The 26,976-nt window shown below is 49.9% G+C and overlaps 10 protein-coding genes across 10 annotated transcripts; 4 read left to right on the top strand and 6 right to left on the bottom strand.

Moving 5' to 3' along the window:
• Positions 1–660: 660 nt before the first annotated feature.
• Positions 661–2,429, bottom strand: EPUS_07773 (uncharacterized protein; the record flags this gene model as incomplete). Its single annotated transcript, XM_007805068.1, has 2 exons — positions 661–1,374; positions 1,428–2,429. The coding sequence occupies 2 exons, from the start codon at positions 2,427–2,429 to the stop codon at positions 661–663; spliced, it is 1,716 nt and encodes a 571-aa protein (XP_007803259.1).
• A 1,761-nt stretch (positions 2,430–4,190) lies between these two features.
• Positions 4,191–5,528, bottom strand: EPUS_07774 (uncharacterized protein; the record flags this gene model as incomplete). The annotated part of the gene is made up of 5 exons (XM_007805069.1): positions 4,191–4,593; positions 4,650–4,792; positions 4,899–5,126; positions 5,194–5,298; positions 5,358–5,528. The coding sequence occupies 5 exons, from the start codon at positions 5,526–5,528 to the stop codon at positions 4,191–4,193; spliced, it is 1,050 nt and encodes a 349-aa protein (XP_007803260.1).
• Positions 5,529–6,846: 1,318 nt separating this feature from the next.
• On the top strand, positions 6,847–8,726 carry EPUS_07775 (uncharacterized protein; the record flags this gene model as incomplete). Its single annotated transcript, XM_007805070.1, has 6 exons — positions 6,847–6,951; positions 7,007–7,077; positions 7,142–7,255; positions 7,305–7,387; positions 7,456–8,183; positions 8,238–8,726. 6 exons carry the CDS (start codon positions 6,847–6,849, stop codon positions 8,724–8,726), a joined length of 1,590 nt encoding a protein of 529 aa, XP_007803261.1.
• A 451-nt stretch (positions 8,727–9,177) lies between these two features.
• On the top strand, positions 9,178–10,380 carry EPUS_07776 (uncharacterized protein; the record flags this gene model as incomplete). The annotated part of the gene is made up of 3 exons (XM_007805071.1): positions 9,178–9,786; positions 9,858–10,200; positions 10,271–10,380. 3 exons carry the CDS (start codon positions 9,178–9,180, stop codon positions 10,378–10,380), a joined length of 1,062 nt encoding a protein of 353 aa, XP_007803262.1.
• Positions 10,381–11,933: 1,553 nt separating this feature from the next.
• On the top strand, positions 11,934–13,423 carry EPUS_07777 (uncharacterized protein; the record flags this gene model as incomplete). The annotated part of the gene is made up of 2 exons (XM_007805072.1): positions 11,934–12,123; positions 12,180–13,423. 2 exons carry the CDS (start codon positions 11,934–11,936, stop codon positions 13,421–13,423), a joined length of 1,434 nt encoding a protein of 477 aa, XP_007803263.1.
• A 2,222-nt stretch (positions 13,424–15,645) lies between these two features.
• On the bottom strand, positions 15,646–17,192 carry EPUS_07778 (uncharacterized protein; the record flags this gene model as incomplete). Its single annotated transcript, XM_007805073.1, has 2 exons — positions 15,646–16,975; positions 17,053–17,192. 2 exons carry the CDS (start codon positions 17,190–17,192, stop codon positions 15,646–15,648), a joined length of 1,470 nt encoding a protein of 489 aa, XP_007803264.1.
• Positions 17,193–18,607: 1,415 nt separating this feature from the next.
• On the bottom strand, positions 18,608–21,608 carry EPUS_07779 (Alanine--tRNA ligase; the record flags this gene model as incomplete). Its single annotated transcript, XM_007805074.1, has 3 exons — positions 18,608–18,781; positions 18,834–21,448; positions 21,509–21,608. The coding sequence occupies 3 exons, from the start codon at positions 21,606–21,608 to the stop codon at positions 18,608–18,610; spliced, it is 2,889 nt and encodes a 962-aa protein (XP_007803265.1).
• A 286-nt stretch (positions 21,609–21,894) lies between these two features.
• Positions 21,895–22,518, top strand: EPUS_07780 (uncharacterized protein; the record flags this gene model as incomplete). The annotated part of the gene is made up of 1 exon (XM_007805075.1): positions 21,895–22,518. One exon carries the CDS (start codon positions 21,895–21,897, stop codon positions 22,516–22,518), a length of 624 nt encoding a protein of 207 aa, XP_007803266.1.
• A 199-nt stretch (positions 22,519–22,717) lies between these two features.
• EPUS_07781 (uncharacterized protein) lies at positions 22,718–23,534 on the bottom strand (the record flags this gene model as incomplete). Its single annotated transcript, XM_007805076.1, has 4 exons — positions 22,718–22,899; positions 23,003–23,126; positions 23,196–23,324; positions 23,439–23,534. 4 exons carry the CDS (start codon positions 23,532–23,534, stop codon positions 22,718–22,720), a joined length of 531 nt encoding a protein of 176 aa, XP_007803267.1.
• Positions 23,535–24,167: 633 nt separating this feature from the next.
• On the bottom strand, positions 24,168–26,747 carry EPUS_07782 (uncharacterized protein; the record flags this gene model as incomplete). The annotated part of the gene is made up of 1 exon (XM_007805077.1): positions 24,168–26,747. One exon carries the CDS (start codon positions 26,745–26,747, stop codon positions 24,168–24,170), a length of 2,580 nt encoding a protein of 859 aa, XP_007803268.1.
• Positions 26,748–26,976: the final 229 nt, after the last annotated feature.

Genomic DNA, 26,976 nt, shown 5'->3' on the forward strand with positions numbered 1-26,976 from the left:
GTTTCCGGACCAAGCTGTTCGACAACATTGTTTGCTATTAATAATTCCAGATCCTGGAGTCCTCCCACACACCTCTGAAACTATAATGAACATTGTCAGTGAAAGATAATGGTAGAAAACAAAGACAAATTGAGGGACTGATGCCGTCTTCTCATATGAGGAAATTCTAATTAGTTAGTGCACGATAAAGCCATCAAGGTCTTGGCTTGTCGGAATGCCAGCAGTTGTAGCTTCACTGGGCTCTATCCTTCTAATGAATGAAAAGGTAGTCTCCTGCACACGCCGTGCTCAGCAATGCTGAAAGTCCACTGTGGCCGTAAGGGCAGTAGACAATGTTTTCATTTCTTCTCTTCAATATATCTTTGCAAACCCGACTTGTGCCGTTGTCGTTGAGAGTCCCATGGTCAACATACCGCAGCCTCGTTTCTCAGAGCCGCAGCTTCGATAATTTGCATCCAGTTCGTTTGATATATGAACCACCATTCAATCGTAGAAACTCTATATCATTCCATCAGCACAACAGAGGAAATTTATTGGAAAACTCAAGAAGCCATACGAAGGTTTGTTCCATGACACGAGGAAACTGATTGGGTACTTACAAGAAGAGACCAATGGCTGGCCCGGTCCATAGTCCAAATAAGCTCCACCTCAAACCAAAAGCTACTCCGAGAGACACGGGTATCGCAATCTGTAAGATATCTGCGTCAGGTAGAGATCTGAGGAGTGGTCCCTGCGTATACTGACACCGTAGTAACAGCTTACAGCAACCCAGCCACCAATCTTTTGAAGTCCCATACCCCTCAAGAGGCCACTACTGTTCGCAACGAGAGCGTCGAACATCTGAAAGGCAGCAAAGAGCGGAATCACGTTGACGATCAGGTCAGTGACAATGGGATCACTCGTGAAGATTTTGGGAATGTGGTGACGCAAGGTTGTAAGCATAACAACATTCAAAGCTCCAGCGCAGCAGGCCATCGCTAAGGTCACATTAATGCATACCTGACTGGCACCTGGCAGACCTGCGCCTATAAGATTGGCAAGACGTGTACTAGCCGCAATGCTGACGGGAAAGGGAATTTGGAAAGTGATAAAGGACAGAGTCGCAAGAACAGATTGTGCTGCAAGCGCCGTGGCGGAGAGATGAGCGGATGCCAATGTAAGAATCTCGAAGCAAAGAAACTCCGATATCAACATCACATATCCAGGCACGGCCAGTCGAATCATTGGGTACCAATTGTGAAGCGCCTGTGTGGTGAAACCATTCCAGCACTCTCTACCGTCCACGAAATAGACATACAGCCATAGGCAGAGAGGAAGAAGGTTGTGTGTAATGGCCACAGCGATTGGTGCTCCGATGAATCCCCAATTGAAATGCTAGAGAGGACCGATGTTAGCATCCTTCCACTTGTTCGAGCCATCTTTCTCACCCAGACGAACAACCAGTTCATAAAAGCATTCAATGGCGCACATATGAGCAAAACGTATAGGTTAGCATTAAAGAGTCCCTGAGCCTGCACAAATCTTTTTCCTGCTTCGAACATTGCAAACCCAGGCGCACCGAGGACTAATACCTTCAAGAAAAGCCCAGCAAGCTCGGCGGATTCACGCTCAGGGGTGATCCGAAGTAAGATCTGTGTACCACTAAGCCAGATGGCTGCAATAGGAATGGTGATGATCCATAGAAAACAAACAGTTCGCTGGAGATATAATCCAACCAGGTGAGGTCTTCCGGAGCCGTAGGCCTGAGCACAAAGCGTATCTAGGCTGGTGGCGAGTCCTGCATAGGTGCAGTAGCCAGTGATGTTGGACGACATTATAGCCAAAGAAACAGCTCCAAGCTCGGTTTTGCCAAGATGTCCAACAGCAACGACGCTTGCACCAGTTAAGGAATATTGTAGTACACACGTGAGCATCAGGGGTAACGAATACTTGGTCAGAATGATGAGCTCATTTCTCCAGGTCGTCTCGAATTCACCCTCCTCTCCATCCAAATATTTGGCGCTGCTCCGATGACTATATGGATTTTGGGACGCGTGGACATCTCCTTCCGTCAGTAAAGCAGTGGTCTCCGACGGTTCGTTGTTGTTCATATGGTCATGTCCTATTTTCTTGCTTTCCGTATTGGTAATCCTGAAGGATACCTTACTCGGGTGGCGGACCAGTGGGATGTTCTCAATTTGGGCAGTGGGATTGTCTTCAGAAGAACTGTTATCTGCTTGTTGTGCCAGATTTTGATTTTGTTCTCTTATAAGCAGAGTACTTGGTACCAGACCCGTCACTGGTAACGGAGACATGAGCCCAACAGCAGGAGGAGGGAGTGGGGAAGAGTCATCACAATGAGCGGAGCCAGAGCTTGCTTGCTGAGTTCTGCCTACCGCTCTGGTTGAGACGCCTTTCCCAACATCTTCATCAGAAAAATGCAAATCCATCAAATGCACAGTAGAGTCTTCATTGTTGTACTCCCAACAAACATTCAAAACAAGACGGGGAAAACATCAATGCCGATTAAAGCCCAAAAGTTGTTGTTTGTACGTCTGGATCTTGTGCAAGTGACAGCGTGAGCTGTACATTGTTTGCATCATGCCCGAGAATCCGTCTACCCCCAGATGCTCAGCTGTGACTCAGTTTTCTTAAGCAATCAACGAATGAGGTCTGACTCTGTGGGACGAGGCGTTAAAAGTGCATAAGAACACTGCAGCTAAATAATGCACTGAAAGCGGTGTGGGGTGGAACAGCTCTGTCGACACATGTACAAGCACAGGGTGTTCTATTTTACCATCAAAGGGATGATGAAGCTCGCCCAGCGTTAGCCAGACTTCTTCGCAGCATGACAGAAGACTATTGCTTGATCAGGATCAAGGTCTTCTTGAAATTCTGAGCTTGAACCAGATAGCGACCTTTTCGGGTGGCATGGGGGATTCGGAATGACCATGGCTGGCGTACGTAGTAGGCGAAAATCTTCTAGCGTTGGTGTAATACAGCCCACGTGCATGAATATGTACGGCTACCGTTGGCAGTTGCCTCATGCTTCACCCAATGGCTCAAGGATCATCATCTCCCAAACAATATGGGAAACTAGTAAATGGCTTGAAGCATAAAAGGCTGTAGGACTTCTACGAACTGAAATGTGACAAATTGACCATTGGAGCGATGGGATCATCACATGCTCTAATGCAGGACGACATTGCTGATCCGCCTCGTTCGATGTTTTTGACCGGTTGGAATTATATGGCTCTAGATCTGCGTAGTAGTACTACGGTGACAGGCATACTACTACAACGGGGGGCCCTGAAGTAATGTTAGTCTGGTGCTAGGAGCAGCTACTCGAGTAGTCCTCATCACGAAGACACGTGTTATGATTCGTCATTGTAAAGCCTTTTCTGTGTGCATCTATTCTGATGGATCAAATCATTATATCTAACTTCTTTTGAACATAGCTGTTCTGCACAGATAGAGTTTACAAGTAAATATACTAATGCTGAGCTAATATCACTTCAGGCCTCCCACGTAGTATGTTGCAGAAGTATTGTTAGCACGAAGCTGGTAACTCAGAGGGGTGACAGGTACTGGACGGCAGAACTAAAATAGGATGGGCTAAGCGGTGTAGATAAAGATGATTTGTGTGGATGGACACAAGAAGAAGCTTCTGAAATAGACTGTAGACACGTGTCAAAACTAATCATTCTTAGCACCATGCGAATGATACTTCTGCTCCATACCATAGTAAGTATTAGTAGCTCGGCGCTCGTATATATGCAGCAAAGAGAGCTACAAAAGAGATAGCTAAGCCTTGAGCAGTTAAGCGGTATTGTCATGACCAACACGAGTACTTCTACCTGGTACCATAATATACGCGTGGGAGCCCATGATGGGAAGATTTGATGTGTCGGACTGGGTCTATGTACAGCATGTATCCTGTGCTCTGCACTCTCTCAATATATATACACCGTATTCAACTACCGCAAAGGCCCTCCACTAAATGAGGAGGCTAGAGTTGAACCACCCAAAAATCTGAACGTCGCTTGCTACCCCGTTTGTTCATGCTGGGCCATCCGTAAAAACAATGCCAGAATCATTTGGTTTATGATCCAATGAGGCCTCTCTAAAGGACCGACCCAAAACGTAATCAAGATCTGCAGCAAAAAGCCCCTCGCTAATAGGATGAAGGATACCGGTACGAAGACGGAGAGTTATGTAGTGTCCTTGGTCTCCGACGAGATCTGGAAGTCGACCTGACGTAAAATCCCGACTTGCGACTCCCCTCTACTTTCAATAGATGCCCCTTCGTTCATATTCCTCATCATATGAGTATCCACCTGGCTTGAGTTGGTAACATCGTCGGGTCGGAATCCTGTCCTTCTTTGATTACTTGAGCTTCCCCTTGAACCGTACGCCTTTGACGTGCTAAGAGTAATCCCGGATGTGGTGAATTTTTTGGCAACGCGCATCAAAACTGGTGTGGATGCTGATACCAGGGCCAGGGCTACCCAGAGCTCCTCAGTGACCATGGCGGGCACAATGTCGATATTGTTTCGGCCACTTCGGAGGAAACGAAGGTAGAAGGCAAGGTGCATCCACATCGGAACCCATACCCTGTAGCTGTTAGTGCATTTGATCATGGTTGGAAAGTTCGAAGGCAGGAAGCATACACTGATCTGCAAACAAAGACGGTGATTGCCCAAATCTTCTTCTGCAGGCTGGTCTGCAGCCTCATCACGATGATCGCAACAGGAATGACCATCAGGCATTCTAAAAGGGCTTCGATCACTGTAAAGACGATCCAGCGGGCCTCCTGACAAAGAGGTCAGTGACATCCAAGACAGAGCAGCGTAATTCATGCGCCACAGGGCCACATCAGTATCTTCATTCGACATGCTGAGAGGAAAAGCAGAACGCACATTTCCAGAGCAGTGATCATTATTTCTTGCATTAAGTGTTTGAGCTGGCGAGCACTCGACCGACAGTAGAAGAGCCCCGAAGGCTGCTTGAACAATTGCGGCTCCCACAATCGCTCGAAACCACCACTTTGTTGCATCTCTGGTGAAGATCTCCCGAATAAGGTACATCGTAGATACTTTCGTTGCGCCGAGGATGATGGCCAGCAATATTCGGCTCGCAAATACCAGCTGTGAGGAAGAGGCGGTCAGCTGATTTGGTACAACTTGGATGGGATGAAGCAGCAGCTGAGCTTACCTTTGCTGCCCTGCTCTCCTGGAGGGTAGTGGTGATATTTTCGGACTTGCCCAGCGCACTGATCAACGAGAATAGAAGGACCACCCAGTAGCCAATATATAGAAGCTGTTCAATCGAGATCTCAGCGTCCATGCTTGGCCAACGTCGACTGCAATCTGACTCACGTGCGCAGCAAACAGAAGAGCATCACTCAATGCAGCTTGCCTCCATTTCATCCACGCTCTCATGCAAGCAGCAAAAACAATAAAAGCCATCGAGAAAAAGTGCATGAACCATAGCCATGGCTGATGATTGTCGGGAGATATGGCGGTGAGGCGATTACCAGATGAATCCATGGCTGGCTATGAAGACGTTGTGGATGAACACGAGATCATACCAAGCAGAAAGGATGAGTCGTTCTCTGGTGTTGAGAGCGATGATGGATGAGAGTGCGGCATTTACACCAGCACCCAAACTCTTGACTCTCCCTTTGACACTGGTCTATTGAAATTTGACTTTGATTTCCACTGGCTGGGAAGGTTCTTACGCGACAGCGGGTGGAGTACAGCGTAGTCTCCGCGAAGAAGAGTGATGGCCGGGTCATACTACATAGTAATCATATCAAAATCGCGCTACGTAGTGGCGAACCACGGTCCGTGTCATGGCAGAGGCGAGTCTGGAAAGAAGCATAGATTCCCCGTCTGCTGCTATTCCGGAGGGTGAACAGGAAGGAAAAGGTGCGGCATCAGTTGACAGCCATCAGCCAACACCTTATATTGTTGACCACAAAACAGCCTTTGTGCATCTCAGCCGGGAAAAGGCGCATGAGCATATCCATTCACACGTGCATTGATACGATGCAATCCTGGTTGGAAGACGCCATTGGGCATATCTCCCGCTCAGTGCCCCCGCACCGCCTTTTTGCCTCCTTTTTACTTTGTTCTGCCGTCCTGGCCGAACCGTGAGATTCTGCAGATGCAACGTCACCTCCGATTTCCCTCGAGCTTCGGTTCCCTTCGATTGATTGGTTTGGTGCAGTTTTGCCCGCTAAGCATGGACTATTTCATCCCTGGAGCCCCGAGGGGCAGCTAACAATCAAGTCCGGTGCTGGCTCGGACCAAGGCCTACTGGTACATACTAATTACGCAGTAACTATGTTGAATCAAGCCAGCCAGGGTCCTGACGGCGGGAAAAGGGAGAGTTTCTACTCCGAGTGAAACAGATTCACCTAGTCTACTACTACGTAGTAGGTAGTACGAACCGTCAGCGGAAGCCTTGGATCTAAACTGTTCGTCCCAGAGACTACTGCCCGGACCCTGACAATCGAGGCAGCATCCCAGCCAAAATACAGTGGGTCTCCTTGTGAAACGAAAGATCCTCCCCCCAACGCTCAATGACAAGAGGGTTCTCAGATTGCCTTTGATCTTATCAAAACGTGGTACCCTAAATGTCATTCTCCTTACGAGATAGCATGAAGTCTTGATAAAACTGGGGTCAAGCTAAGCGATGTCTGGAAGGTTAGTATTCTTTATATTTCCTAATTGGTGCTGGCTTCTACCATGCAGCTCTTGTAGACCAAGGAGGCGACCTCCTCCTGTGCCCCACGACTTTCCCTTTCTGACCTGAATCTCCTCCGCTTCGTGGTTGAACTCCCATCTTTATTCTGCATCGAACATGGCACGCAGCACGGTGACTCGCCCCGTTATACGGGCCCCAGTGCCTGGTACTGCCGCCGATGACCAGGATATGAGGCGGATGCACAAACCGCAAGAACTGAATGTAAGATCTGTTGGCGCGCTCAGAATCTTCGTGCTGGCGAGCTGACCACTCCAAGCGTGTATATTCTGTGGTGACTCTTGTCGGTTACGCAGTGATTGTCGGTTTGACATGGCCTTTCTCGCTTGTGTAGGTCTCCTTCCGGGTGTCGCATATATGTTTGCTTCGATATACCTATTGATGCTCTCGATAGTACAGGAACGCTTTCGTTGACGAATGGTGGCCCTGCCGGAGCGATCTGGGTGTTTCTGGGTGTCTGCTTTGGCATGTTCATGTGTGTGCTTTCCATGGCTGAGATGGCATCTATGTAAGTGGTCACGTCCATTTCTTCGAATAAGCACTGATTCAACCGCCAGTGAACCCACAACTGGCGGTCAATATCACTGGGTGTCAGTCTTTGCGCCTCCCAAGTGGCAGAAACCTCTCAGTTACTTCGTTGGTAAGTAGAGTTGTCTACCAGGATTCATCGCATTTCCAATTGCTGTCCTCTAACTTTAAGTTCTTTAGGTTGGATGTGTGCGTTGGGTTGGCAGAGTTATGTGCCAGGAGCTTCCAATGTTGGCGCTTCAGCAATCCAAGGCTTTGCTGTTGTAGCCTCAGATACATATGTCCCAGAGGCGTGGCATATTGCCCTTCTCACCATCGTCATCTGTACCTGCGCCATTCTTTTCAACGTGTACTTGGCCAGACGGCTGCCTGGTATCGAAGCTGCGGTGTTCACCATCTACATCTTGGCCTTTGTCGCGTTCCTCATCATCTTGCTGGCTATGGGCTCGCGTTCCGGCCCAAGGTACATGTTCACCCACTTTGAAGACAACGCCGGATGGGGCAGTATCGGTAGTGCCTGCTTCGTGGGAATCAGTGGCCCTGTTATCACCTTGATAGGATCTGACTCTGCGGTTCATCTGGCGGAGGAATTGAAGGATGCATCAAGACAGCTTCCCAAGGCTATGTTGTCTACCGCTGGTGTCAACTATCTGCTCGGTTTCCTGATGCTGGTTGCATTTATCGCCGTCGTTGGAGATGTCGAATCTGTGCTTGCCACCCCTACTGGACAGCCGTACATCCAGGTCATCTGGAACGCCACTCAATCTCGGACTGCGACTATGGTCATGGTGGCCTTCATCATCTTCTTTTACATTTTCTGTGCCGTCAATCAGAACACCACGTCTTCGCGCCAGCTGTACGCGTTCGCTCGTGATGGAGGCTTGCCGTTTTCTGGTTGGATCAGCTATGTAAGATTTCGTAACTCCAAAGATCTCAGCACATTGATTCTAATCGCTACCTAGGTTTCTCCAGAGAGGTGTATCCCCGTACACGCTGTCTTCCTGACCTGGTTCATTGCATGCGGACTTGCGCTTATTCCTCTGGGATCAACTGCCGCTTTCATCAACATTCAGACCATTGGAAACTCTGGTCTTTTAGTCTCGTATATGATCTGTATCGCATCCCGACTTTACCACCGCAATGCCGTTGGTCCTTACGGCAGCCTTGCCAAGCCACCCTCTTTCTTCCTGGGTAAGACTCTGGGAAACGTCGTCAACTCGCTTGCCATCCTTTTCCTTATCTGCTTCTTGGTGTCTGGCATGTTCCCAGTCTTCCCCAATCCGACAGTCGAAACGATGAACTGGAGTTCTATGGCGTTGGGGTCAACGCTGATCATCGCTATTGTCTCCTACGTATGGCTCAGGAAGACTTATCTTGGGGCTGGCGTTGGTGGCTCTGTCGAACTAGTAGACATGGAGGCTGATGGCAAGATCTTTGGTCGACGAGGTTAAATTAGCTGCTCTGAGGTTTGGAGTCAAGGTCTTCCTGGGAAGCAAAGTGCTCGAGCGTGCTTTCTTTTGTTTCGTGGAGGTCATTTTTGTACATATGGCGGTCGCAACAGCAAACTTCATAGAGTACATACATTGGTCCAGCATGACTCATGAGCAAGATTCATCATCGGGTGGTCAACTGGTTGCCTATTCTCTGAAATCTGGCTAGTTCCTCTAATCAACCTGGTGCAGAGGGAAATCCGAAGAGTAGAGCGACCGAATACGAAGCAGGCACTTCTGAGTCATGCGATTTGGCGTCATCCCGGACAAATACTGCTGACACCCAGAGATGAAAGCCTTCGCAGTACTACTACGTAGTAAATGCCGAGGTCTTATCCCTGGGTGTTGAGGGTATGAGACTTAATGTTGTTCTTCGTCGCGTGATCTACAGTGTTCTTTTACAGTGTTCAAAATGGAAGTACTGAGGGCTCTCCGGCATTGGTTTGCTCCCACTATCGATGCCTTCGTCGCCCCTGCTCTCCTTTTCACCTATCGCTGGCGTCTTTTGACTCTCCAACCGATTGTCCTTCTCACTTACTCCTTGAAATGCCTGCCATGGCTATTCTCCAATGCTTTCGACGTCATCTTGATCCCTACACGCCGGCTCAATCAACCCCTTCGTGCCATTGTATTCCACCCTCCATGCAGAACCAGTGATGAGAGACCTCTTCGCCCGATCCATCTTGATATACACGGTGGTGCGTTTCTGGGCGGCCTTCCAGAATTCGACGCTGATTTCTGTCAACGCCTTTCGCGAGAGACGGGAGGGGTTGTCATTTCCACGCAGTATCGTTACTCTCCGCGCCATATCTTTCCGGCTGCTCATGAGGATATCGAGGATGTCTCGAAGTGGCTGGTGCAGCATGCGGAGAAGCGATGGGGGGCAGATCCGAAGGTGTTGACCGTCAGTGGGTTCTCTGCAGGCGCAAATCTGGCGTTGGCAGTGTCGCAAATGGGTGGTGGCATGTTCAAATGGCCCAGTCAGACTGCGGTCAAAGGATGCGTCACCTTCTGTGCACCGGTTAGTAGAAATTCCATTTTCTCTCAATATTTGGTGGGAGCTACATGCCAACATAAACCTCATCTACCCAGGTAGATCTTCGCCTCAAGCCTGCTGAGAAGCCCAAACCAGCCAATTATCCCAAACAAGACCCTCTCTTCTTCCTTCAACCTCTATTTGACTCCTATGTGGCCCGCACTCGACCGGCGAGTATTAACAATCCTATACTCAACCCAATCCTAGCCCCAATCTCCGATCTTCCGCCGAAGATTCTCCTCGTCACCCCCACGATCGACATTCTGTTAGATGAGCAGCTGAAATTTGCTGAGCGGCTCAAGGAAGACGTGCAAAGGGAAACAGAAGATGGCGCCAATGCAGTTCGAAGAGAGGTGCAGATCATGCTATTTGAGGACTGTATGCATGCTTGGTTAGAATGTAAGTCACCTTATATCTCACCTGCTCGGCTTTGCAAGGGCTCCAATGTTGACCCACTGCCATTGAATAGTGCCCTCGTTCCTGATTGATGAGAAGACGAGGGAGAAGGCGTTCAAGACTGCGATTGAGTTCATCAAGGATGTTCACAGAGAGCATGGCTGGAACAATCGCGGAGCATGAATGGGCACAATTTTGAGCTTCACGGGCGCTGGGCATGCTGGATCTCCACTCACTCTGCGGCAAAAGATTCAAGCCGAATAGTCAGATCACGGACTGACGATTGTGAGGACGATTTGACGTCTCTTATCGCCTCGACGCTGAACCAGAGCAAAGCAATTAGTTACGTAGTATAACCAAGCAATCACATCAGTCCGCGTGATGGCGCTTGGGATAAGTGCAACAAAGCTGAACCCGCTTGAGAGCTATTATTATTTGCTTCCTTGGCCCTTTTTCCGGGCGGTGAGTTGGTGACACTGCATTCTGCCGACTCGTCAATGTCGTCAATGTCGCGTGTTACAGCGTGTCACAGCGTGTCACAAGCGAAGGGCCTTGGGTGAAGCGTAGTCGTGGTCTTCCAGCCACGCGGGTTATCTTTGGCGTGAAAGCGTGGCGCGGAGATCAGTTGGCATTGATTTTCCCCTCTTGAAGTCCTCCATGTGGTTTGTGATTCGATTGTCTCCGGTGAATATCTGACGACCTGATTCCCATGATTGGGTCACCAGTGCTACCTCAGGCTCAATCAGTCCCCACCATGCAGTGGTTCAGGGTTCAGGGACATGGCTCGGGAAATTACTTCGTAGTAGGACTTGGCCTGGCCAAGCTGTCAAACGATGCCTCCATTTCCACTCTAGGCCTAGGTAGAGGGTTGAAAAAGGCACGTTCCTGGCGCTCCCCCTTTCCCAACTTCAACCCCATCTGGAGTGATAGAGTTGTAATTTCATTGTTGCCGATCTTCAACGCCAGTCTGGTCAAGCAATCAGCCACCACTGGGTCGGCGTATCAAGACTCCCAACTTACGAGGATGGCACGGATGGTAAAGATCACTGTTTGCACACGTTGGCCGCTGGCCGAGTTCACCGTGTGTATTGCCCTCCATGCTCTGTGCTCTGTGCTCTGGTTCAGTGAATGCATTGCTTTGTTGTTTGCTGTGCTTGCCCTGTCTACCCGTCTGCTCGGTGCTCCAGAGGTTGTGCCACTGTTTCACAGTCGTTTGTGTCCTCGTCTCCCAGTGTTATCTTCCATGACTGTTGGATGGTGAAGCTGAGTGAACCAAGGCCCCAAGCTACCCTATAACCATGGTGCCAGTGCAATTACCGTAAACCTGTTATGCTGCGCCAAAATGCCAGACCAGACTAACTAGAGCTCTTCCTCCTGACCAGTGACAGCGCTGTATTATTGCCTGCGACTGCTTTGCCCGATCGAGAAATTAGTACTCCGCCCTCTCGATCCAGCAATTTGTTGTCCACCTTAGGCCCCGGCTCTGTTTATTTCTCTCTCTCTCTCTTCTTTGGCTTGACTTCTTCTCCTTCACACCATTCTCTACACACCCAGGTCAAGCAGAGAGCAGAGCCTCATCCTTGCTCTTTGAGCACTTTCACTCTTTCTACCAAACACTGCGAACACCGCGCCACTCTTTTCGCGGATAGCCGATCTTTACAACCCACCGTCACTCTCTTTTCAGACTTTTGTCACTTATCCGACATCAATATCATAACTACCATAACATCCACGCCATGAAGTCCGCTTTTGTTCTCGCTGCCCTGGGAGCATTCTGTGCAGCGGCCTCTGCGCACGCAGAACATAACCATGAGATGCTCCACAAGATGATGAGGAAAGCCCGCGACGTGTCTCCCAGTGATACCACAAACAATGCCACCTGTGGTTGTGTCACGTCCGTGTCAACCTGGTATGGCGAAGCAACGTGTAAGTCTGAACATACCAGCGTCATCGTATACAAGTACTGATTACAGGGATCATAGTGGTCCAGCCAACTACCACATCACCGCTCACCACTACCCAAACCAGCACATCTTACTCAACTATCACTGTGTATGCTACCAACAACGCTCCAGCTCCATACACTTCTTTCTCCTCGACGGGTGTCTACACTATTCCCAAGACTGCCATTACCCTCACTTCCACTGTTGTGGTTCCATGTCCCACAGCTTCTTCTTCCGACACCTATGCGCCAGGCACCTATACCAGACATGAGACGACCATGACAATCACCGCTACCAACTCCGTCTATGTCTGCCCTTTCACCTCTGTCGCAGCACCAACAAGTGAAGCTTCGGCTCCAGCTGCTCACAGTGAAGCTCCTGCCCCACCTCCAGCATCACCAACAGAGCCAGCACCGTCGTACTCAGCTCCTGCATCATCTAAGAGTCCCAACCCTGCACCTTCTGGCAATGCAGGTTCCTCTCCGATCTCCAGTAACGGCAACCAATGGGCCATGACATACTCTCCGTACACTGCTGCAGGCGGTTGTAAGGAGGCTGGCGCAGTCTCCGCCGACATATCTTCTATCAAGTCTGCAGGTTTCACCACCGTCCGTCTTTACTCAACGGACTGCTCCGGTTTGCAAAATGTTGGCAACGCCTGCAAGGAATATGGTCTCAAACTTGTTCTGGGCGTCTTCATTGACAACAAAGGTATCGACGCTGCACGCCCACAAGTCACCGATATTATCTCCTGGGGCCAGTGGCAGATAGTTGAACTAATTGTCATTGGCAATGAAGCTCTTTTCAACCAGTACTGCGACGCAGGTGCCCTTGCCGGCTTCATTGCTGACAGCAAAGCTCAATTCCAAGCTGCCGGCTACGGAGGCCCATGCACCACAACCGAAACCCTCAACATCTGGCAGCAAAGCGGTTCCTCCCTTTGCGGTGTCATAGACGTTGTTGGCGCAAACGTACACCCCTTCTTCAACGCCGAAGTCTCACCTGATCAAGCCGGTTCATTCACAGCTGGTCAGATCGAAATCCTTGGCAAGGTCTGCCCCGGTAAGGAGGTCTATAACCTCGAATCTGGATGGCCTCACTCTGGCCAAGCCAACGGTAAGGCTACACCTGGGGTGGAGGCCCAGAGCATAGCTATCAAAAGTATCATGAAGAATGTGGGCGCCAAGACTATCTTCTTCAGCTTTGAGGATGATTTGTGGAAGCAGCCAGGTCAGTTTGGTGTTGAGCAGAGTTGGGGGTGCACCAAGGTCTTCTCTGGATAGAGAAAGGACATCAAAGAGAAGATGAGTGGGGGTGAACGGATTTTCAAATGTGCATGGGAGCTCTGGCATGAATGCGAGTGCGAATCAAACCATGATCAAATGGGTATTGATGACGAGATTCACTAACTCCCTTCGTTCCCTCCCTTTTCGCTTCCCTCGTAAGTATCACTGCGAATGCATGGACCTGCCTCACCGCGCATGAGCGGATGATCAGTCAGAACGAGCGAGGCCATCTGCATATATTACAGCTCCAGCTTCTTCAGCTTTCGATCCAGGATATCCGGTGGAGTGGATGGATGGATAGATACGATAGCTACTGAAAGGGCTGCTTCTTCGATTACATACTTTATCCTAGCAATCAAAAACCGTGTACAAAGCAGAGCAGAGCTACAGTTAAGCAATGAATTTACCTACTTCATCCTCTTTCACTCTCTCGTTGACGTGAAGCGTGAAGCATGGCCCTGAGTTGTCTCTGGTCTCTCGCTCCAACAATATACTATGCAAATGGCAATGGTCGGTCTTACTGTCAGTACATGCATTAGTGATCATTTTTCTTGTCCCACCTTACTGGTTTCACCCAAAGGTATTGCCACCCGTTCTGTTGGTGACAGCATCAATCAATTTGCTAGGGACTATAGCGTGGCTGGTCCACCAGCAAGCAGGACACTGAAAGGTACGTCCATATACATGCTCACAGCTCAAATGTACGCCAATACCTACACTTACACCTACAAACCTGACTGAATGACGGGCGGCAAATTGTGTTGAATGTCTCGTTTACCCACCTTTTTCCCAGCCGGTCAAGATCAGGATCAGGATCAAGAATATCCAGGTCTTATCAGTCACATGCGTCCTGATAAACTTATTCATTCTATCTCCTCTCTCTCTCTCCCCAAGATATCAAGTCTCCATCTCCCTCTTCCACCTACTGCTCAGGCGAGCGCGACCACCAACCACGACCGAGGCAAAGCATACTCATACTCATACTCATAATCATGCTCACACTCACATGGCAGGAGTGGTGTAGAGAAATGCAATTCCACAACAGCTATATCCATATCCATATCTCCCAATCCGCCCATCGCCTCCTTTTTATCTATCCATCCGTCCGTCCATCTGTCGTCCTTCTGCATCTCCATCTCCATCTCCATGAAGAAGCACATCATATCGCCCACCCGCTTGACCATCCCACCCATGCTAATATCCCAACAAACCCAGGCTCGGGGCTCAGGCTCAGGCTCAGGCTCAGGCTCAGAAACTCTAACCACACCATCCATCACCCTCAAAGAGCGTCCCTCCTGATAGAAGAAGGGGGGACAAAAAGGTGGGTGTAGAACCACTCGACAGAGGAGATTTGTAGATCAAACCTAATCAAATCAACTGAATGTGATGCGATAAACTTTTCTTCGTGGTTTTGATTTCCCTTACTTACACTTTTACTCTTCATTCTGTCTTTCTCCTCTCCCTACTTTCCCTTTCCTCTTTCCTATTCTATTCTATTTTTTTTTCTTCTCCTTTCTTAGTAAATTTTTTTTCCCTTTTTCTTTCCCATCCATCCATCCATCCATCATCAAAAACCACCACCGCCGCCACCGCCGCCGCCGCCGACGACGACGACGACCATAACCAGCTTTTTCATACCTCATATCTTCTATCTATCGTTCTAGGTGGGAAAAAAACGGCGAAAAAGAAAAGAATCGGAAGATCAAAAGAAGAAAAATCGTTTAGGGGTTGGGGGAAGAGGGGGTTTGGGTTTAATCTCCCGTGGCAAGATTTCACTGTTCAGTCACCCAGCAAGACAAGGGGTTTCCCAGAGAACAACACGGGTACAGGGACCATCAATTGATGCAGAATTTGAAGTGTGAAATGTAATCGTATTTGTGTTAGAAGAGCTACGTCAAAAGGCGTAACTTACAGTCAAAGTTTTCGAACTGTTTGTACGCTGGTGTAAGAAATCCCCCCAGAAAACATGGTGCTGTGCTCCCCAAGTGGAGCAGAACTGTGGCGTTGATCCCACTTCGTTCCAACCATGCCAGATGTCCCTACCCATATTCATATCAATCCCAGCTTGATCTGCTCCAAGTTGAGCCTCAAACCTCGTTTACTCCGGTCGCTGTCACTATGACTGAAACAGACTATCTCGCCCTCTCCTCGCTCACTTCTTGGGTCATCACGTCGTTACAAAGCCATCGTACAGGCCAGCTGACTTCAAGACTTCTTGGCTAAGCAGGTGTTGGCCTCGTAGTGCTGTCATGCGCTGGCGTGGTGCCTGCTTCCAATTGCCCAGGACTAACATCCTGCTGCGGCTGTTGCTGTTGCTGTGGTTGTGACTCCCCAGGTGTGCCTAGCATGGCGGACCTCGATCGACCGCCTAGCACGGGTATAGTCGGCAGACTGGGTATACTCCTCAATCTTTCCCTCCACGAGGATCCCCTTCTTTGAGTCTGCTGCTCGTCTCCCTCTCCTGTCGCGTTGGTGCCGTTATTGGCATTTCCCGCCTGAACAATGTTGGGTACACTCCTACTCCTGTTCCTTGGCCATCTCCTACCAGTGCTTTCGCCTTCTGGTCTTGGTTCCCTGACTACCTGCGGAAATCCATATCCACGCCTGTCAGCATTATCGGCATAAACGATCGTCATGAATCTGCCAGGTAGAACCATGCGTGTCCTTCCACCTAGACTAGCTGTTCTTTCGCTGGATGGTTCGTTCCCAACGAATGGCAACATCCTGCTTGCCGGTCCTCCCAAGAATGTAAAAGGTGGACTGGCCGGCATATTGGCTCTTGCTCTCGTTCTACTTGCTTCGTCATTTTCGGAGGCTTCATTGCGAGGCTTGGGGACATAATAATCAGCTTTGCAGAGTGGGCAACAGGCTCGACGGGAGGTAAGCCATGGATCTACACAGGAAGCATGGAAGGCGTGTCCGCAGCTTAAACCTCGTACATCATCGTCGTCTTCAATTGTGTCGAGACAGATGGCACAAGTATCGCCGGGGTTGGGAAGCAGCTCAGCCGGAACGGTGGGCTGGATTTGATCGACGTCGTCATCATCTTCATCATCTGCTATAGAGTGCTTGTGAGGCTCTGTAACTGATTTCTGATCTTTGGTAGTTGCCACCGTGTTTGACTGTTGTGCTGGTGCTGGTTGTGCGGCAAAGTCCTTTTCTGCTGTTTGGTTGCTCAATGGGAAAGTGGGTGATGAAGGTGAGGCGGCGACATCTTTTGAAGCCTCCGCATCTGCCTCGGAATTCGAAAGTGGCTGTACAGGTAGTACAACACCCTCCTCGTTCTTCATACTAGTAGCTCGGCTTGAGGGTGCAATAATCCCACCAGCTGTTGGTAAGCCCTCTTCGGCACGCGTTGACCTCCATTGTTTGTATTTGGTGAGAGGGAATCGTTCATTGACTTCATCGATTGTCATCAACTTCTTTTCCCTTCTCCGACGGTGCGCTCTCGGTACTGCGCCAATTTCAATCGGTTCCCCTTCTTCGCCATTTCGTAGTTGTCTGTTCCGTTGGTTATATCGAAAGCAGTATTTGACACCAACGATGATCCTGGAGATATTCATCAGCATATGCTGAGAAGAACATGCGGAGTGGTCCAGATGTAGTCTCAAAATGTCTCAACTTACCATAAATTGGTGAATACCACACCAAAACCTAAAGCGACGAAGAAAAGTAATGGTGAATTGGTAGGATTGTTGTTGTGATCAGTAGCTGGTGGGCTTGACGGAGTGGGCGGTCCGGCCGGAGTGGAAGATGGTGCAGACATGGTTGTTCATGTGATTGGAGGAAAATGTCTGGTTGATCAAAGCAGCTCAATATGAGGTAGTAATGGATGGTGAGAGGTGTTGTTTTGGAGATGGTCGCGATTGAGGCCGAGGTGGTGCGAGTTCAGACTAGTGCCATTCAAGAGACGAAATAGAGGGGTGTCTCTCGCAATAGAATTGGTTATACTCCAGCTCACAATCTCCTGGAAATGTGCTAGTTACAGAGTGATGGTGTACGAGACGGAAGTGTTGTATGCGCGGCTTGTCAGGCTCTGGCGGCAATGACGAGCAGGATCAGATTTGGCGGCTAGGAAAGCGCGGGAGAACGAATGCTAGTTGGATCCGGTAGTATGATGGTCGCAATAGTCAGCAATGAGCATGTAGTGAATACTCGTACAACACTACTGCCTCCGCTGCTGAGATGTGTGATTGTTCTGGTAGTGGAGTCCGAAGGAATCATCGCAGCCAAGAGGGAGGCAAAAGGAGGACGGCACGGACGACACGAGGCTTCAGTGCTTGGAGTTGGTTTGGAGGGCTTGAATGACCAATAAACAGTAAGCAGAGGACCTGGGAGAGGCCAGATCGGAACGAGGGCGCCGTTGGTGCATCCAGACCCTGCTTGGGGTACTCTGAGTTCAATTATTCAACCCTCTAAGCTGCAGCTGACGTTAGTGTTTATTGGCTAAGGATTTGAAATTGCCATGCCACGCTCCCATGGACTGGAGCTGGCCGAATCAATGGTTGGACGCTTAACTATGGAGTATGGTGAGGATCAGCCTGGAGAAGGCCTTTGAGTACCCAAGAAGACTCAGCCCCAACAGTTAAGCACTAAATACGGAGTAAGTAGGTCAGGTATGCGCCAAATTCCTCGGCCCTCCCCATTTATTATTGGCCATCAGTGTCGTAATCATTCATGCACTAACGTACCTGACCCAGAAGCGCAACGGGTTGTTGCACTTCTGGGTCAGGTACGTTAGTTATTTAACAACCTAGTCAGTCTGGTGATCCGCCCTGTATCTGGCATAGAAAGACAAGATAGGATGGGAAATAGATAACAGCAGGAGAAGAGGATGTTGCTAAAGGGAATATCGCAAGGGTAGCAAAAGGGTCTTTTCAAGGCACTTGTTGGAACGCAGAAGAGAATAATTGGTATGCTCTAGTCGTCGGCGGACGATCTTTAGCGGACTCGACACTCTTTATCTATCTCAGATCGGCCCTGGGGTCTGCCGTCAGACCCTGGGTGGGCCTCACACATTCAAGCATGTCTCTTTCGATGTTTTAGACAGCGATCGAAGACGCCGTGCTAGGTGTCGCCCGCTCTCATGTTGCACCGGATCCGTCTTTAGGTAGCACGGGCTGCCGTGAAACAAGGCCTCGTTTGAATGCCCAATGCCTCTTGTCAACATGTTCAACCACCTTATATCTGCAACTTCGCAAGATAATCGCTTGCTGCAGTCAGCGCCTCGTCGAGTTTGTCTACGTTTGTCCCGTTCCCAATACTCGTAGGTGCCTTGCCTCCAGCCTTCCCCCCCACAACGCCTGAAACGGTGGAGGCCCATTCAGAAGACGAGGCACCTGCCTTGCTTGCAGCCTGGTTTCAATTAGCACCTGATGAACGGATTTGGACCCCCCGTAAGGCTTACCCCAGAGACATGGCATGCGTGTACCACCCGGCCTGCCGTCTTGTCCACTGCAAACAGGTACACTGTCTTGTCTGGCATCTTCGTCTTGACATGGTTGATGGTATCAGTAACCGCTTTAGCATTGGTGATTGGCAAAGAAGTGACAAATGTTGTGGCTTCTTTGTTTTCGGGATCCTGGAAATACTCTGTCACTGTATCGAGCGCCTTTTTCGTTTCCGCCTTCTGTTGCGCCTTTTGTTGGTCCAATATCTGCTTGTGAATCTTCGCGAATCGATCACGGAACTCAGCTTTCCTAACAGCTGATATCGACAGGTTGTTCAAGTCCATGCTCGTTGCTTTGACTTTCTGCTCTTTCTCCGGACCGAACTCCATCTCTTCCAGCAGACTCAACCGCTTCGAGAACTCTTCCGCCAATCTCTGAACAGCATGTGCATCCTCTCCAGTCACGGCGATGATTCTTCGTATTCCTTTAGCAATACCGCTCTCTTCCAGAATGACAAGATCTTTGATGTCGCCCGTTCTCTGTACATGTGTTCCACCACAAAACTCTATGCTGACAGATGACCACCGTGGGTCTTTCACATTTTCCAAGATTTCCTCGACCTCCACACCGACCGAGACCACACGTACGGGATCCGGGTATGTCTCTCCAAATACTGCACGAACTCCTGTGATCTCTCGAGCTGTTGATAGAGGCACGTCTTTGGCAAAGACCCCACAGTTCTGCCGTATATACTCTGTCGACTTGTCTTCGATCTTCTGTAGATCAGGATCAGAAATCCCTGATTTGTGTGAGAAGTCAAAACGTAGCTTCTCCTGCGCGACCAATGACCCTTTCTGGTCTATGCCATCGCCGAGCACTTCCCTTAACGCGAAGTTCAGGATGTGTGTGCCCGTATGATTGTTCCGAATCGGCCATCTCCGTAGCTCGTCATATTCGCATATAGGTCTGTCGCCAACAGCAAAAGCACCGTATTTAACGTATCCGGTATGCAGCACATAGCCTGCATATACTTGCACATTTTGGACATCCAGCTCTGCTTGTCCATCGATCACGATCTTGCCAGTGTCGTATTCTTGACCACCCTGTTCTGCGTAAAAGTTCGTCTTATCCAGAATCAAACCAAGCTGACCACCTTTTGGTATTGAGTAGGTGTCGTCCACGAATTTTTTGGCATGATAAATAGCTTTGACTTGTGCGGTTATGTTATCTCGGCCGAATTTGGCATCATCATCTGTTTTTGAAACCCCGGGCATCTTCTCCAATATGCTGATATCGTGCACATCCAGCTTAACAAGGTCCGAAGCCGCCTTCTTTTCGCCTTTGCTGGCCTCCTTTGCTTTCAACCTAGCATCTTCAAATTCGTTGTCATCGATCGACAATCCTCGCTCTTCTGCCATTAACCTTGTCAGATCCGGTGGAAACCCAAAGGTGTCATAAAGCCTCCACACATCCGCTCCATGGAGTGACTTCAGATTCCTGTCTTTCGATTGTTGAGCATAATATTCGAACTGTCGTTCTCCTCGATCCAGCGTCTTTGCGAATGACAGCTCTTCCTCGCACAACATCTCTTTGACATCATCTTCCTTCTTTGCGATCTCTGGAAACATCTGTCCCATCTGCCCAACCAGCGTAGGCACGATCTTGGCAAAAAAGTCCCCAATCTCAACATTGAAGTATTTCCTAGCAAATCGAGCACCTCTTCTCAGCACCCTCCGTACCACATAGCCTCTTCCTTCGTTGTTGGGAATCCCGCCATCTGAAATTGCAAAGGTCAAGGTTCGGACATGATCTGCGACAACCCTATAAGCAGTGTCGACACCGTCCTTGTCCTCCTTGCCAAACTTGCCCGTGTACCCACGCGCACCAGTAACCTGTTGTATCGTGTCAAAAAGAGGAGTAAAAACATCAGTATCGTAGTTCGACGACTTGTCCTGCAGCACAGACACCAGCCTCTCATATCCCAAACCGGTATCCACATGCTTGCTTGGCAGCGATCGTAACGACTTGTCTGGTTCCCGGTTGTATTGTATAAACACATTGTTCCATATCTCGAGCACATTCGGATCATCCTGATTGACAAGAGCCGCCGCATCCCTCCCACCAATGCGATCATAGTGTATCTCGCTGCAAGGACCACAAGGACCCTGATCTCCCATCTCCCAAAAATTATCTTTCATATTCCCCGGCAAGATATGATCTTCCTGAACACCCACCGACCTCCATAGCTCCTTCGCCTCCAGGTCCGGTTCCAGACCGCCAGCAGCATCGCCTTCGAAGTAAGTCACATATAGTCGATCTGGCCTCAGCCCGTAGACTTCTGTAAGCAGCTCCCACGAATACTGGATAGCTTCTTTCTTGAAGTAGTCCCCAAAGCTCCAGTTGCCCAGCATCTCGAAGAAAGTGTGGTGATAGCTGTCCTTGCCCACATCGTCCAGGTCGTTGTGCTTCCCTCCGGCACGGATACACTTCTGTGAATTGACTGCCCTCTTCAGGTGTGCGAAATCGGAGTTTGGATCAACAGTGCCGAGGAAGATGGACTTATACTGGTTCATGCCAGCATTGGTGAAGAGTAAGGTAGGATCTGAAAGAGGGACAACTGAGGAAGAGGGTACTGCAGTAGACGCCCGTCAGCCAAAACGTTGTAAGCACCCAAAGGTTATCAGGGGCTCACCGAAGGTATGACCGCGCTGCTTGAAGTAGTCGAGGAAAGTGCTCCGAACCCGCTGGGCACTCCATTCTGGAGTCTCTGCAGCCGTGGACGAGGACGACATCCTGAAAACCTGCCAACAATGTCGTAATTGGGGTTGTCGGGTAACAAAACCTGGTTGTTGTGGTGGTCCTACCGAAGCTTGGAGAAGAGACGAGAAGCTCGATCTGCACCCTCTCCAAATTCCTGCTACCCGCATCAAACCGCACAGAGGTCAAGTATTTTACTTAGAGTAAATCTCATCCAATCAGCCGGGCGGCGCAAGGAGTTTTTAAGACGGTGCTTCTGTACATGAGTCACCAAAGAAATTTTGACGAAGCTAAGTGGTGGTCGTGATAGCTAGGGAACTAATGTTTGCGGTCACCCATCATGGCTACAAGCGGCACGCGGAGGAGGAGCAAGAGGGCGAGCAACCCATCACGAAACGACTGGCACGGATGAGAATTGGGAAGGATGAGCAGAATGGAGTATTACCGCATGCGTCAGCACACTATGCAATTCCTCATCACCCACAGCCAACCATCAGCGCTCCTGCACCCATTCCTTATCGCGCTTCTACGGACGAGTTAATGCCCCTCGATGACACAAAGGATAAAGTCTACATCCACGACCTCGAATCCGAAATTGCACAGATAGAAGCAGAGGAGCTGAAGTGCTTATTCCTACCTGACATAGACAGGAAGATCTCTGCAATCCCTCAACAATTACTGCGGTGTCACACCAACAATGCAAATACGCAAATGGTATTGTACCAAGTACCCTCCTCGATATCTGTGCCTGAAGAGCAGGATCATGTGAGGAAGGCGATCATTGCGACGAGAGCACGGGCAAGAGAGAAACAGGCCCGTGAAGCCGAAGAAACCCAGAAGAAGATCGAAGAGCATGTCCATGACGACCATATGAACGGACTGGTTACAGATCGAGTTGAGGAGCAACCGGAAGACTTTGACCCTGACGCCATGGACCTGGGCTAATCTGAGCCATGTTTGGGAAACTTCTTCACGCCTTCACCATGGCCATATACAGACAATTTCCCATGCCGCCAATACATGCGTGGTTGTCATATCCCTAGCGCCTTGCCTTCGACAATGCTTGATAGCCACATAACACCGGTTTCAAAGATATCACATACAACGACCTTATGAAGCATTCACAGCTCTCTGTTCGCCTTCTTCAGACCTGCTGTCGTGCCGAGCTGCCAGCAACTGCACCAGGATACGCCAGAGCATCATCGTTTCGCAACGGGGGAGCGCCGGGAGGTGGTACTGCGGCGTAGTCCCCTTGATCTGGATTTACTTTCGAGGTACCCCCTGGAGGCAGGTATGTGGGAGCGTTCTCGTTATTGCGGTCGTAGACTACAATATGTACTTAGCGGGGACAGTGTGGAAACCTGGAGGCAGAGTGCATATGCACCATAAAAAGGAGGAGAATGCAGAGAAGAGAAAGGGCAGAACGTACCGGGCGGAGGTGGAGCATATCCATTCATGGCATACCCATCCTGCTCCCTATTCATAGGGTAGACCATGTACTGATTCTGATACCTCGGATCGAATCGCATTCTTTGACTCCTGGGCACAAGCCACTGTATCACATCAGCCAACCCTAAGCTCTTACCACCAGGTGCCTTTGATTTGAGGAAGGATAGACATACCCTATGATATAACAAAGGCCTTAACCCCTTCTTCATCCGTCTCTGCGCATGAAAGTACCCGATCAGGAGAAAGAGGACGAAGGAAAAGAAGATGGCGCCGATGATGGACCACTTGACTATGTAGTCATTCTGCCCTGTCGTCAGCGATTGGTCATCCAAGTTCACTTATCTAAGAAAGGGAAATGGTAGTAAGAGTAGATGGAATATGACGGAACTTAGGAGTCGAGAAGCGGGGAGACACACGGAGCTATACCAGCCATCACCATCGTAGATGACATCCTCATCGTCAACGGGCACAAGGTACTGTCGGCGCTGCAGTGGGGTGGAAGAGCTAGACATTCTGTCCCGGCCCCGAACCTACAATCAGAGAATCCGATCTCCAAGGTTGGTCTATGATGCAAATAGAGCAGAAGAAACAACGATTATAGCATCGAGAATGGAAGCAGAAGCTTCAAGAACATACAGAGGGTTGATGGAAGGGAAGGCGTCGTAATCGAGGTCTTAGGTGCGTGGTTTCCCTGCCGCCCGCATGTCTCAAACAATCGGGTTAGTTAGAGCGCTGACAGGTTTCGGTTTCAGGGAACAAAGCTTAGCAGCCCCAATCCGCTGGCTTGATTCGGGCTTATCGGCAGCACTTTGGCACCATTGATTGTAGCAACAACATTATGGGGTGTTAACTGCTCGAATACAGTCATGCTTGTAAGCATATCTGGCGATTCGTACGCCAGAGGTCTGAAATATATGACACAGTTTCTTACTGAACGCGTGAAGGCCAATGAGCCTCTTCCTTCCATGTCCAACATGCCGGCTCTTCTGGACAGGTTGTCAATGCCACAGTACAATGGCCGCTTCCAAAATGTCATCAACCATATCCAACAGTGACGGACCCAATACAATATTGACAAGATCTATACAGCGCATGCTCAGTCGCAGCGCTTAAAAACATCCATCACCAAACGCAAGTGCGTATCATCATCCGCCTTCATCCAACCTCCCAATTCTCTCCAAAAACGTCCCTGCCCACTCATTCAACGTGCCATCAGCCGGCAGGTTCCGGGGATTTGCTCGACAGTAATGAACAACTTTCTGTAGCACCTGTCCCAGCATCGGCTGGTCAATAACCACTTGGTCTGCCATCAACTCCCTCGGGTTGAGAAAAGGATCCGATGTGCTCAGCATTTCAGGGATGGTAGGTCGAAGGCTTTGATCGCGCTCGAGGCAACGTTTTAGGATCTTAAGCAGGCCTGACGGGACGGGCACCCCGCCCACGCCCGTGGCTGAGAAGTTGATCGCAACTTTGGGATTGGGAATAGACATGACTCGTTGGTGTGCATTGGCGATGTGTGCGAATGGAGGTGCTCCATAGACCATCTGGTAGAGGATACATCCTAAACTCCAGACGTCGCTGGGCTTGCCGATCTTGAGCAGCTGGCCCTTCGGATCTCTTCTTCCATTGACAGCATTGCAGTCAACCAAGGCTTCAGGGCTCATGTAATTGGGTGTCCCAATCTGGTTCTCGCGGTGGACATTCACGGTATTATCCTGGATAGCGTTCGCAATGCCGAAATCAATGATCTTGAGCCTGCCCTGAACGACCAGAAAGTTCGCCGGCTTGAGATCCGAGTGCACAATTCCGTAGTCATGAACAGCTTGCACACATTCGAGCATCTCCCTCCAATAGTGCCGCGTGAAGCTGGGATCAAACTTGGCGTTCTCGCTCTTGATCTGCAGATTGAGCATGCGATTGAAGTCTGATTCTCCCATCTCCATCAGCACTTTGAGTTCTCCCTTCTCATCATTGATCTCGTAGTCGAAGAGCCTGACCACTCGTTCCACGTTTTCAAGCCGACGTAGAAGGTCAATCTCTCCCTTGTAGCCAATAATTGATGCTGCATCAGCTTCTTCCAGATTTACCCTCTTCAGAGCAAACATCTTATAGTTCTCCGCCATGACGCGGTAGACACGGCTAGATCCTCCTCTCCCAATACAGTCGAGGCGAGTGAAAAGCTTACCATTAACGCTCCAGGCGACCTTCTTCTTGCTGCGCGTAGAGCCTGCATTCGAGGTGGCTGCTTCAAGAACTGACATCTTAGGAGGTGGAGGTGCCACCCTGTGTGGTGTATTCTGTGACCGTGGGGCAAGTGGTTTGCGTTGAGGCGAGCTTGTTGCTGGTGTGGCATTGTTGTGGTTTCTCTCACCAAACACCGCCACCTTGTTGACTTCTCCTAGAACAGATGACGCAGGCTTTGACCGCTTGAACGTCGGAGGCGGCTCGTTCTCCTGGTCATGAGTCGAGGGCATTTGTGGTGGCCGAGGCACCTTGAATATGTGCTGCGCTCGAACACTTGACGACCTCGATGATTGATTCGATCCATAGCTTATTGGATTGGGGACTTGGTGTGAAGCTAGCTCTGGGGAATGGAGCTTCTCGTGTTTGAGCTCGGCCCTTTCTTGGATGGGTACAATAGTGGCTGAAGGAGCGAACAATACGTGGAGGTGAGGAGGACTAGCATTGTGATGTTTGGCTTGTGTATTGATGTCGACGTTTCGATGTGCCGGACTGCGAGATCGAGACTCACCAATGGTTCCTTGATCCATTTCCTCAGCATCCTGCGATCGCCCAGGGCTACCGTGAGAAAACCCGTCATTGTTCTGCGGATGTACATCTTCCTCCTCACTCTGCCGCCTGATCATACCTCTTCTCACCGGACCATTAAGGAATGTACCAGTCATTTTGCCAGTCCTCTTTACGCGCATTGTGCTTGGTAGGCCATGTTCCTCTCCTCGACGACTTTTTGTCACCGTAGTTGAACCAAGAGGCGCAACCTCATCCTCGGCGGTGATGTCAGATCTTCGCCCTCCAGACCTTTCATGATCGTGCGGTTCTGAGCTTTGCTTTGTCTGAGAGTCGCCATTCTGTGTCTGTGTAGCAGGAGAACTTGAAGGTGGTGACCTCGTCTGACTCCTCGACCCGTTGATCCGTACTGTCCTCACCTGTGGCGCCGGAGTAATCGCATCTAACGCCTGTCCGCCGGACCCGTGATCTCCAATTTTCTTATAGAAGAATGATCCATCTCTCCCCAGCGCTGCGGCCTGCGGCCTGCTTCCTGAACCATGCTGCGCAGCTCTCGGCAAAGGGCTGCCACTTGATCTCTCCGCCTCTCTCGCAGCTAGCCCCAACCTTTCTGCTTGTCTCAAAGCCAATCTCCTCTGTGCCGAATCATCATCAATCTTACCAGCTCCTGGACTTGTCGAAACCTGACTCGCTTCCTCCCCGAGTATCTCCCTCGCCTCAGCACTCAATTTGATTGGCGCTAAATCCTCCTCATCAGAGCTATCACCAACCGAAACCTTTGCTGCACCACGTTCTTCGAACGTCCTTGACGCTGCTTGAGCGCTCAGCACGAGCGGCGATGTTCTCCTTGATCCAAGTTGTCCAGAAGTCGTGCGCGTGAGAGTCCGTTTCGAAGGTCGTCGGTAGAGGTCCCTTCCATTGCCGGCCCAATCGGAAGAGGAGATGGGGATTGGCGATGGAGAAGCGAGAGCGGCCATTGATGTAAAGAATGTTTGATTGTTGTATGCATGAAGGTCTTCACGAGCTCAATATGAGCTTCGCACAAGTCCTCGAAATGATGTTCCAGGCAGCTTGGAAGAATTTTGATGACCTCAATTGAAGGAGTACGCGACCGAGGTCTGTGCACGGGCCACTCACAATATGTTGCCAGGAGCAACAAAGTCCGTACCAGCAAAATTGGCCCAGGGACGTGCCAGTGCTACATAC

This window comes from Endocarpon pusillum, assembly GCF_000464535.1.
Source record: "Endocarpon pusillum Z07020 unplaced genomic scaffold scaffold3895, whole genome shotgun sequence".
In the NCBI taxonomy this organism is placed as follows: Eukaryota; Fungi; Ascomycota; class Eurotiomycetes; order Verrucariales; family Verrucariaceae; genus Endocarpon; species Endocarpon pusillum.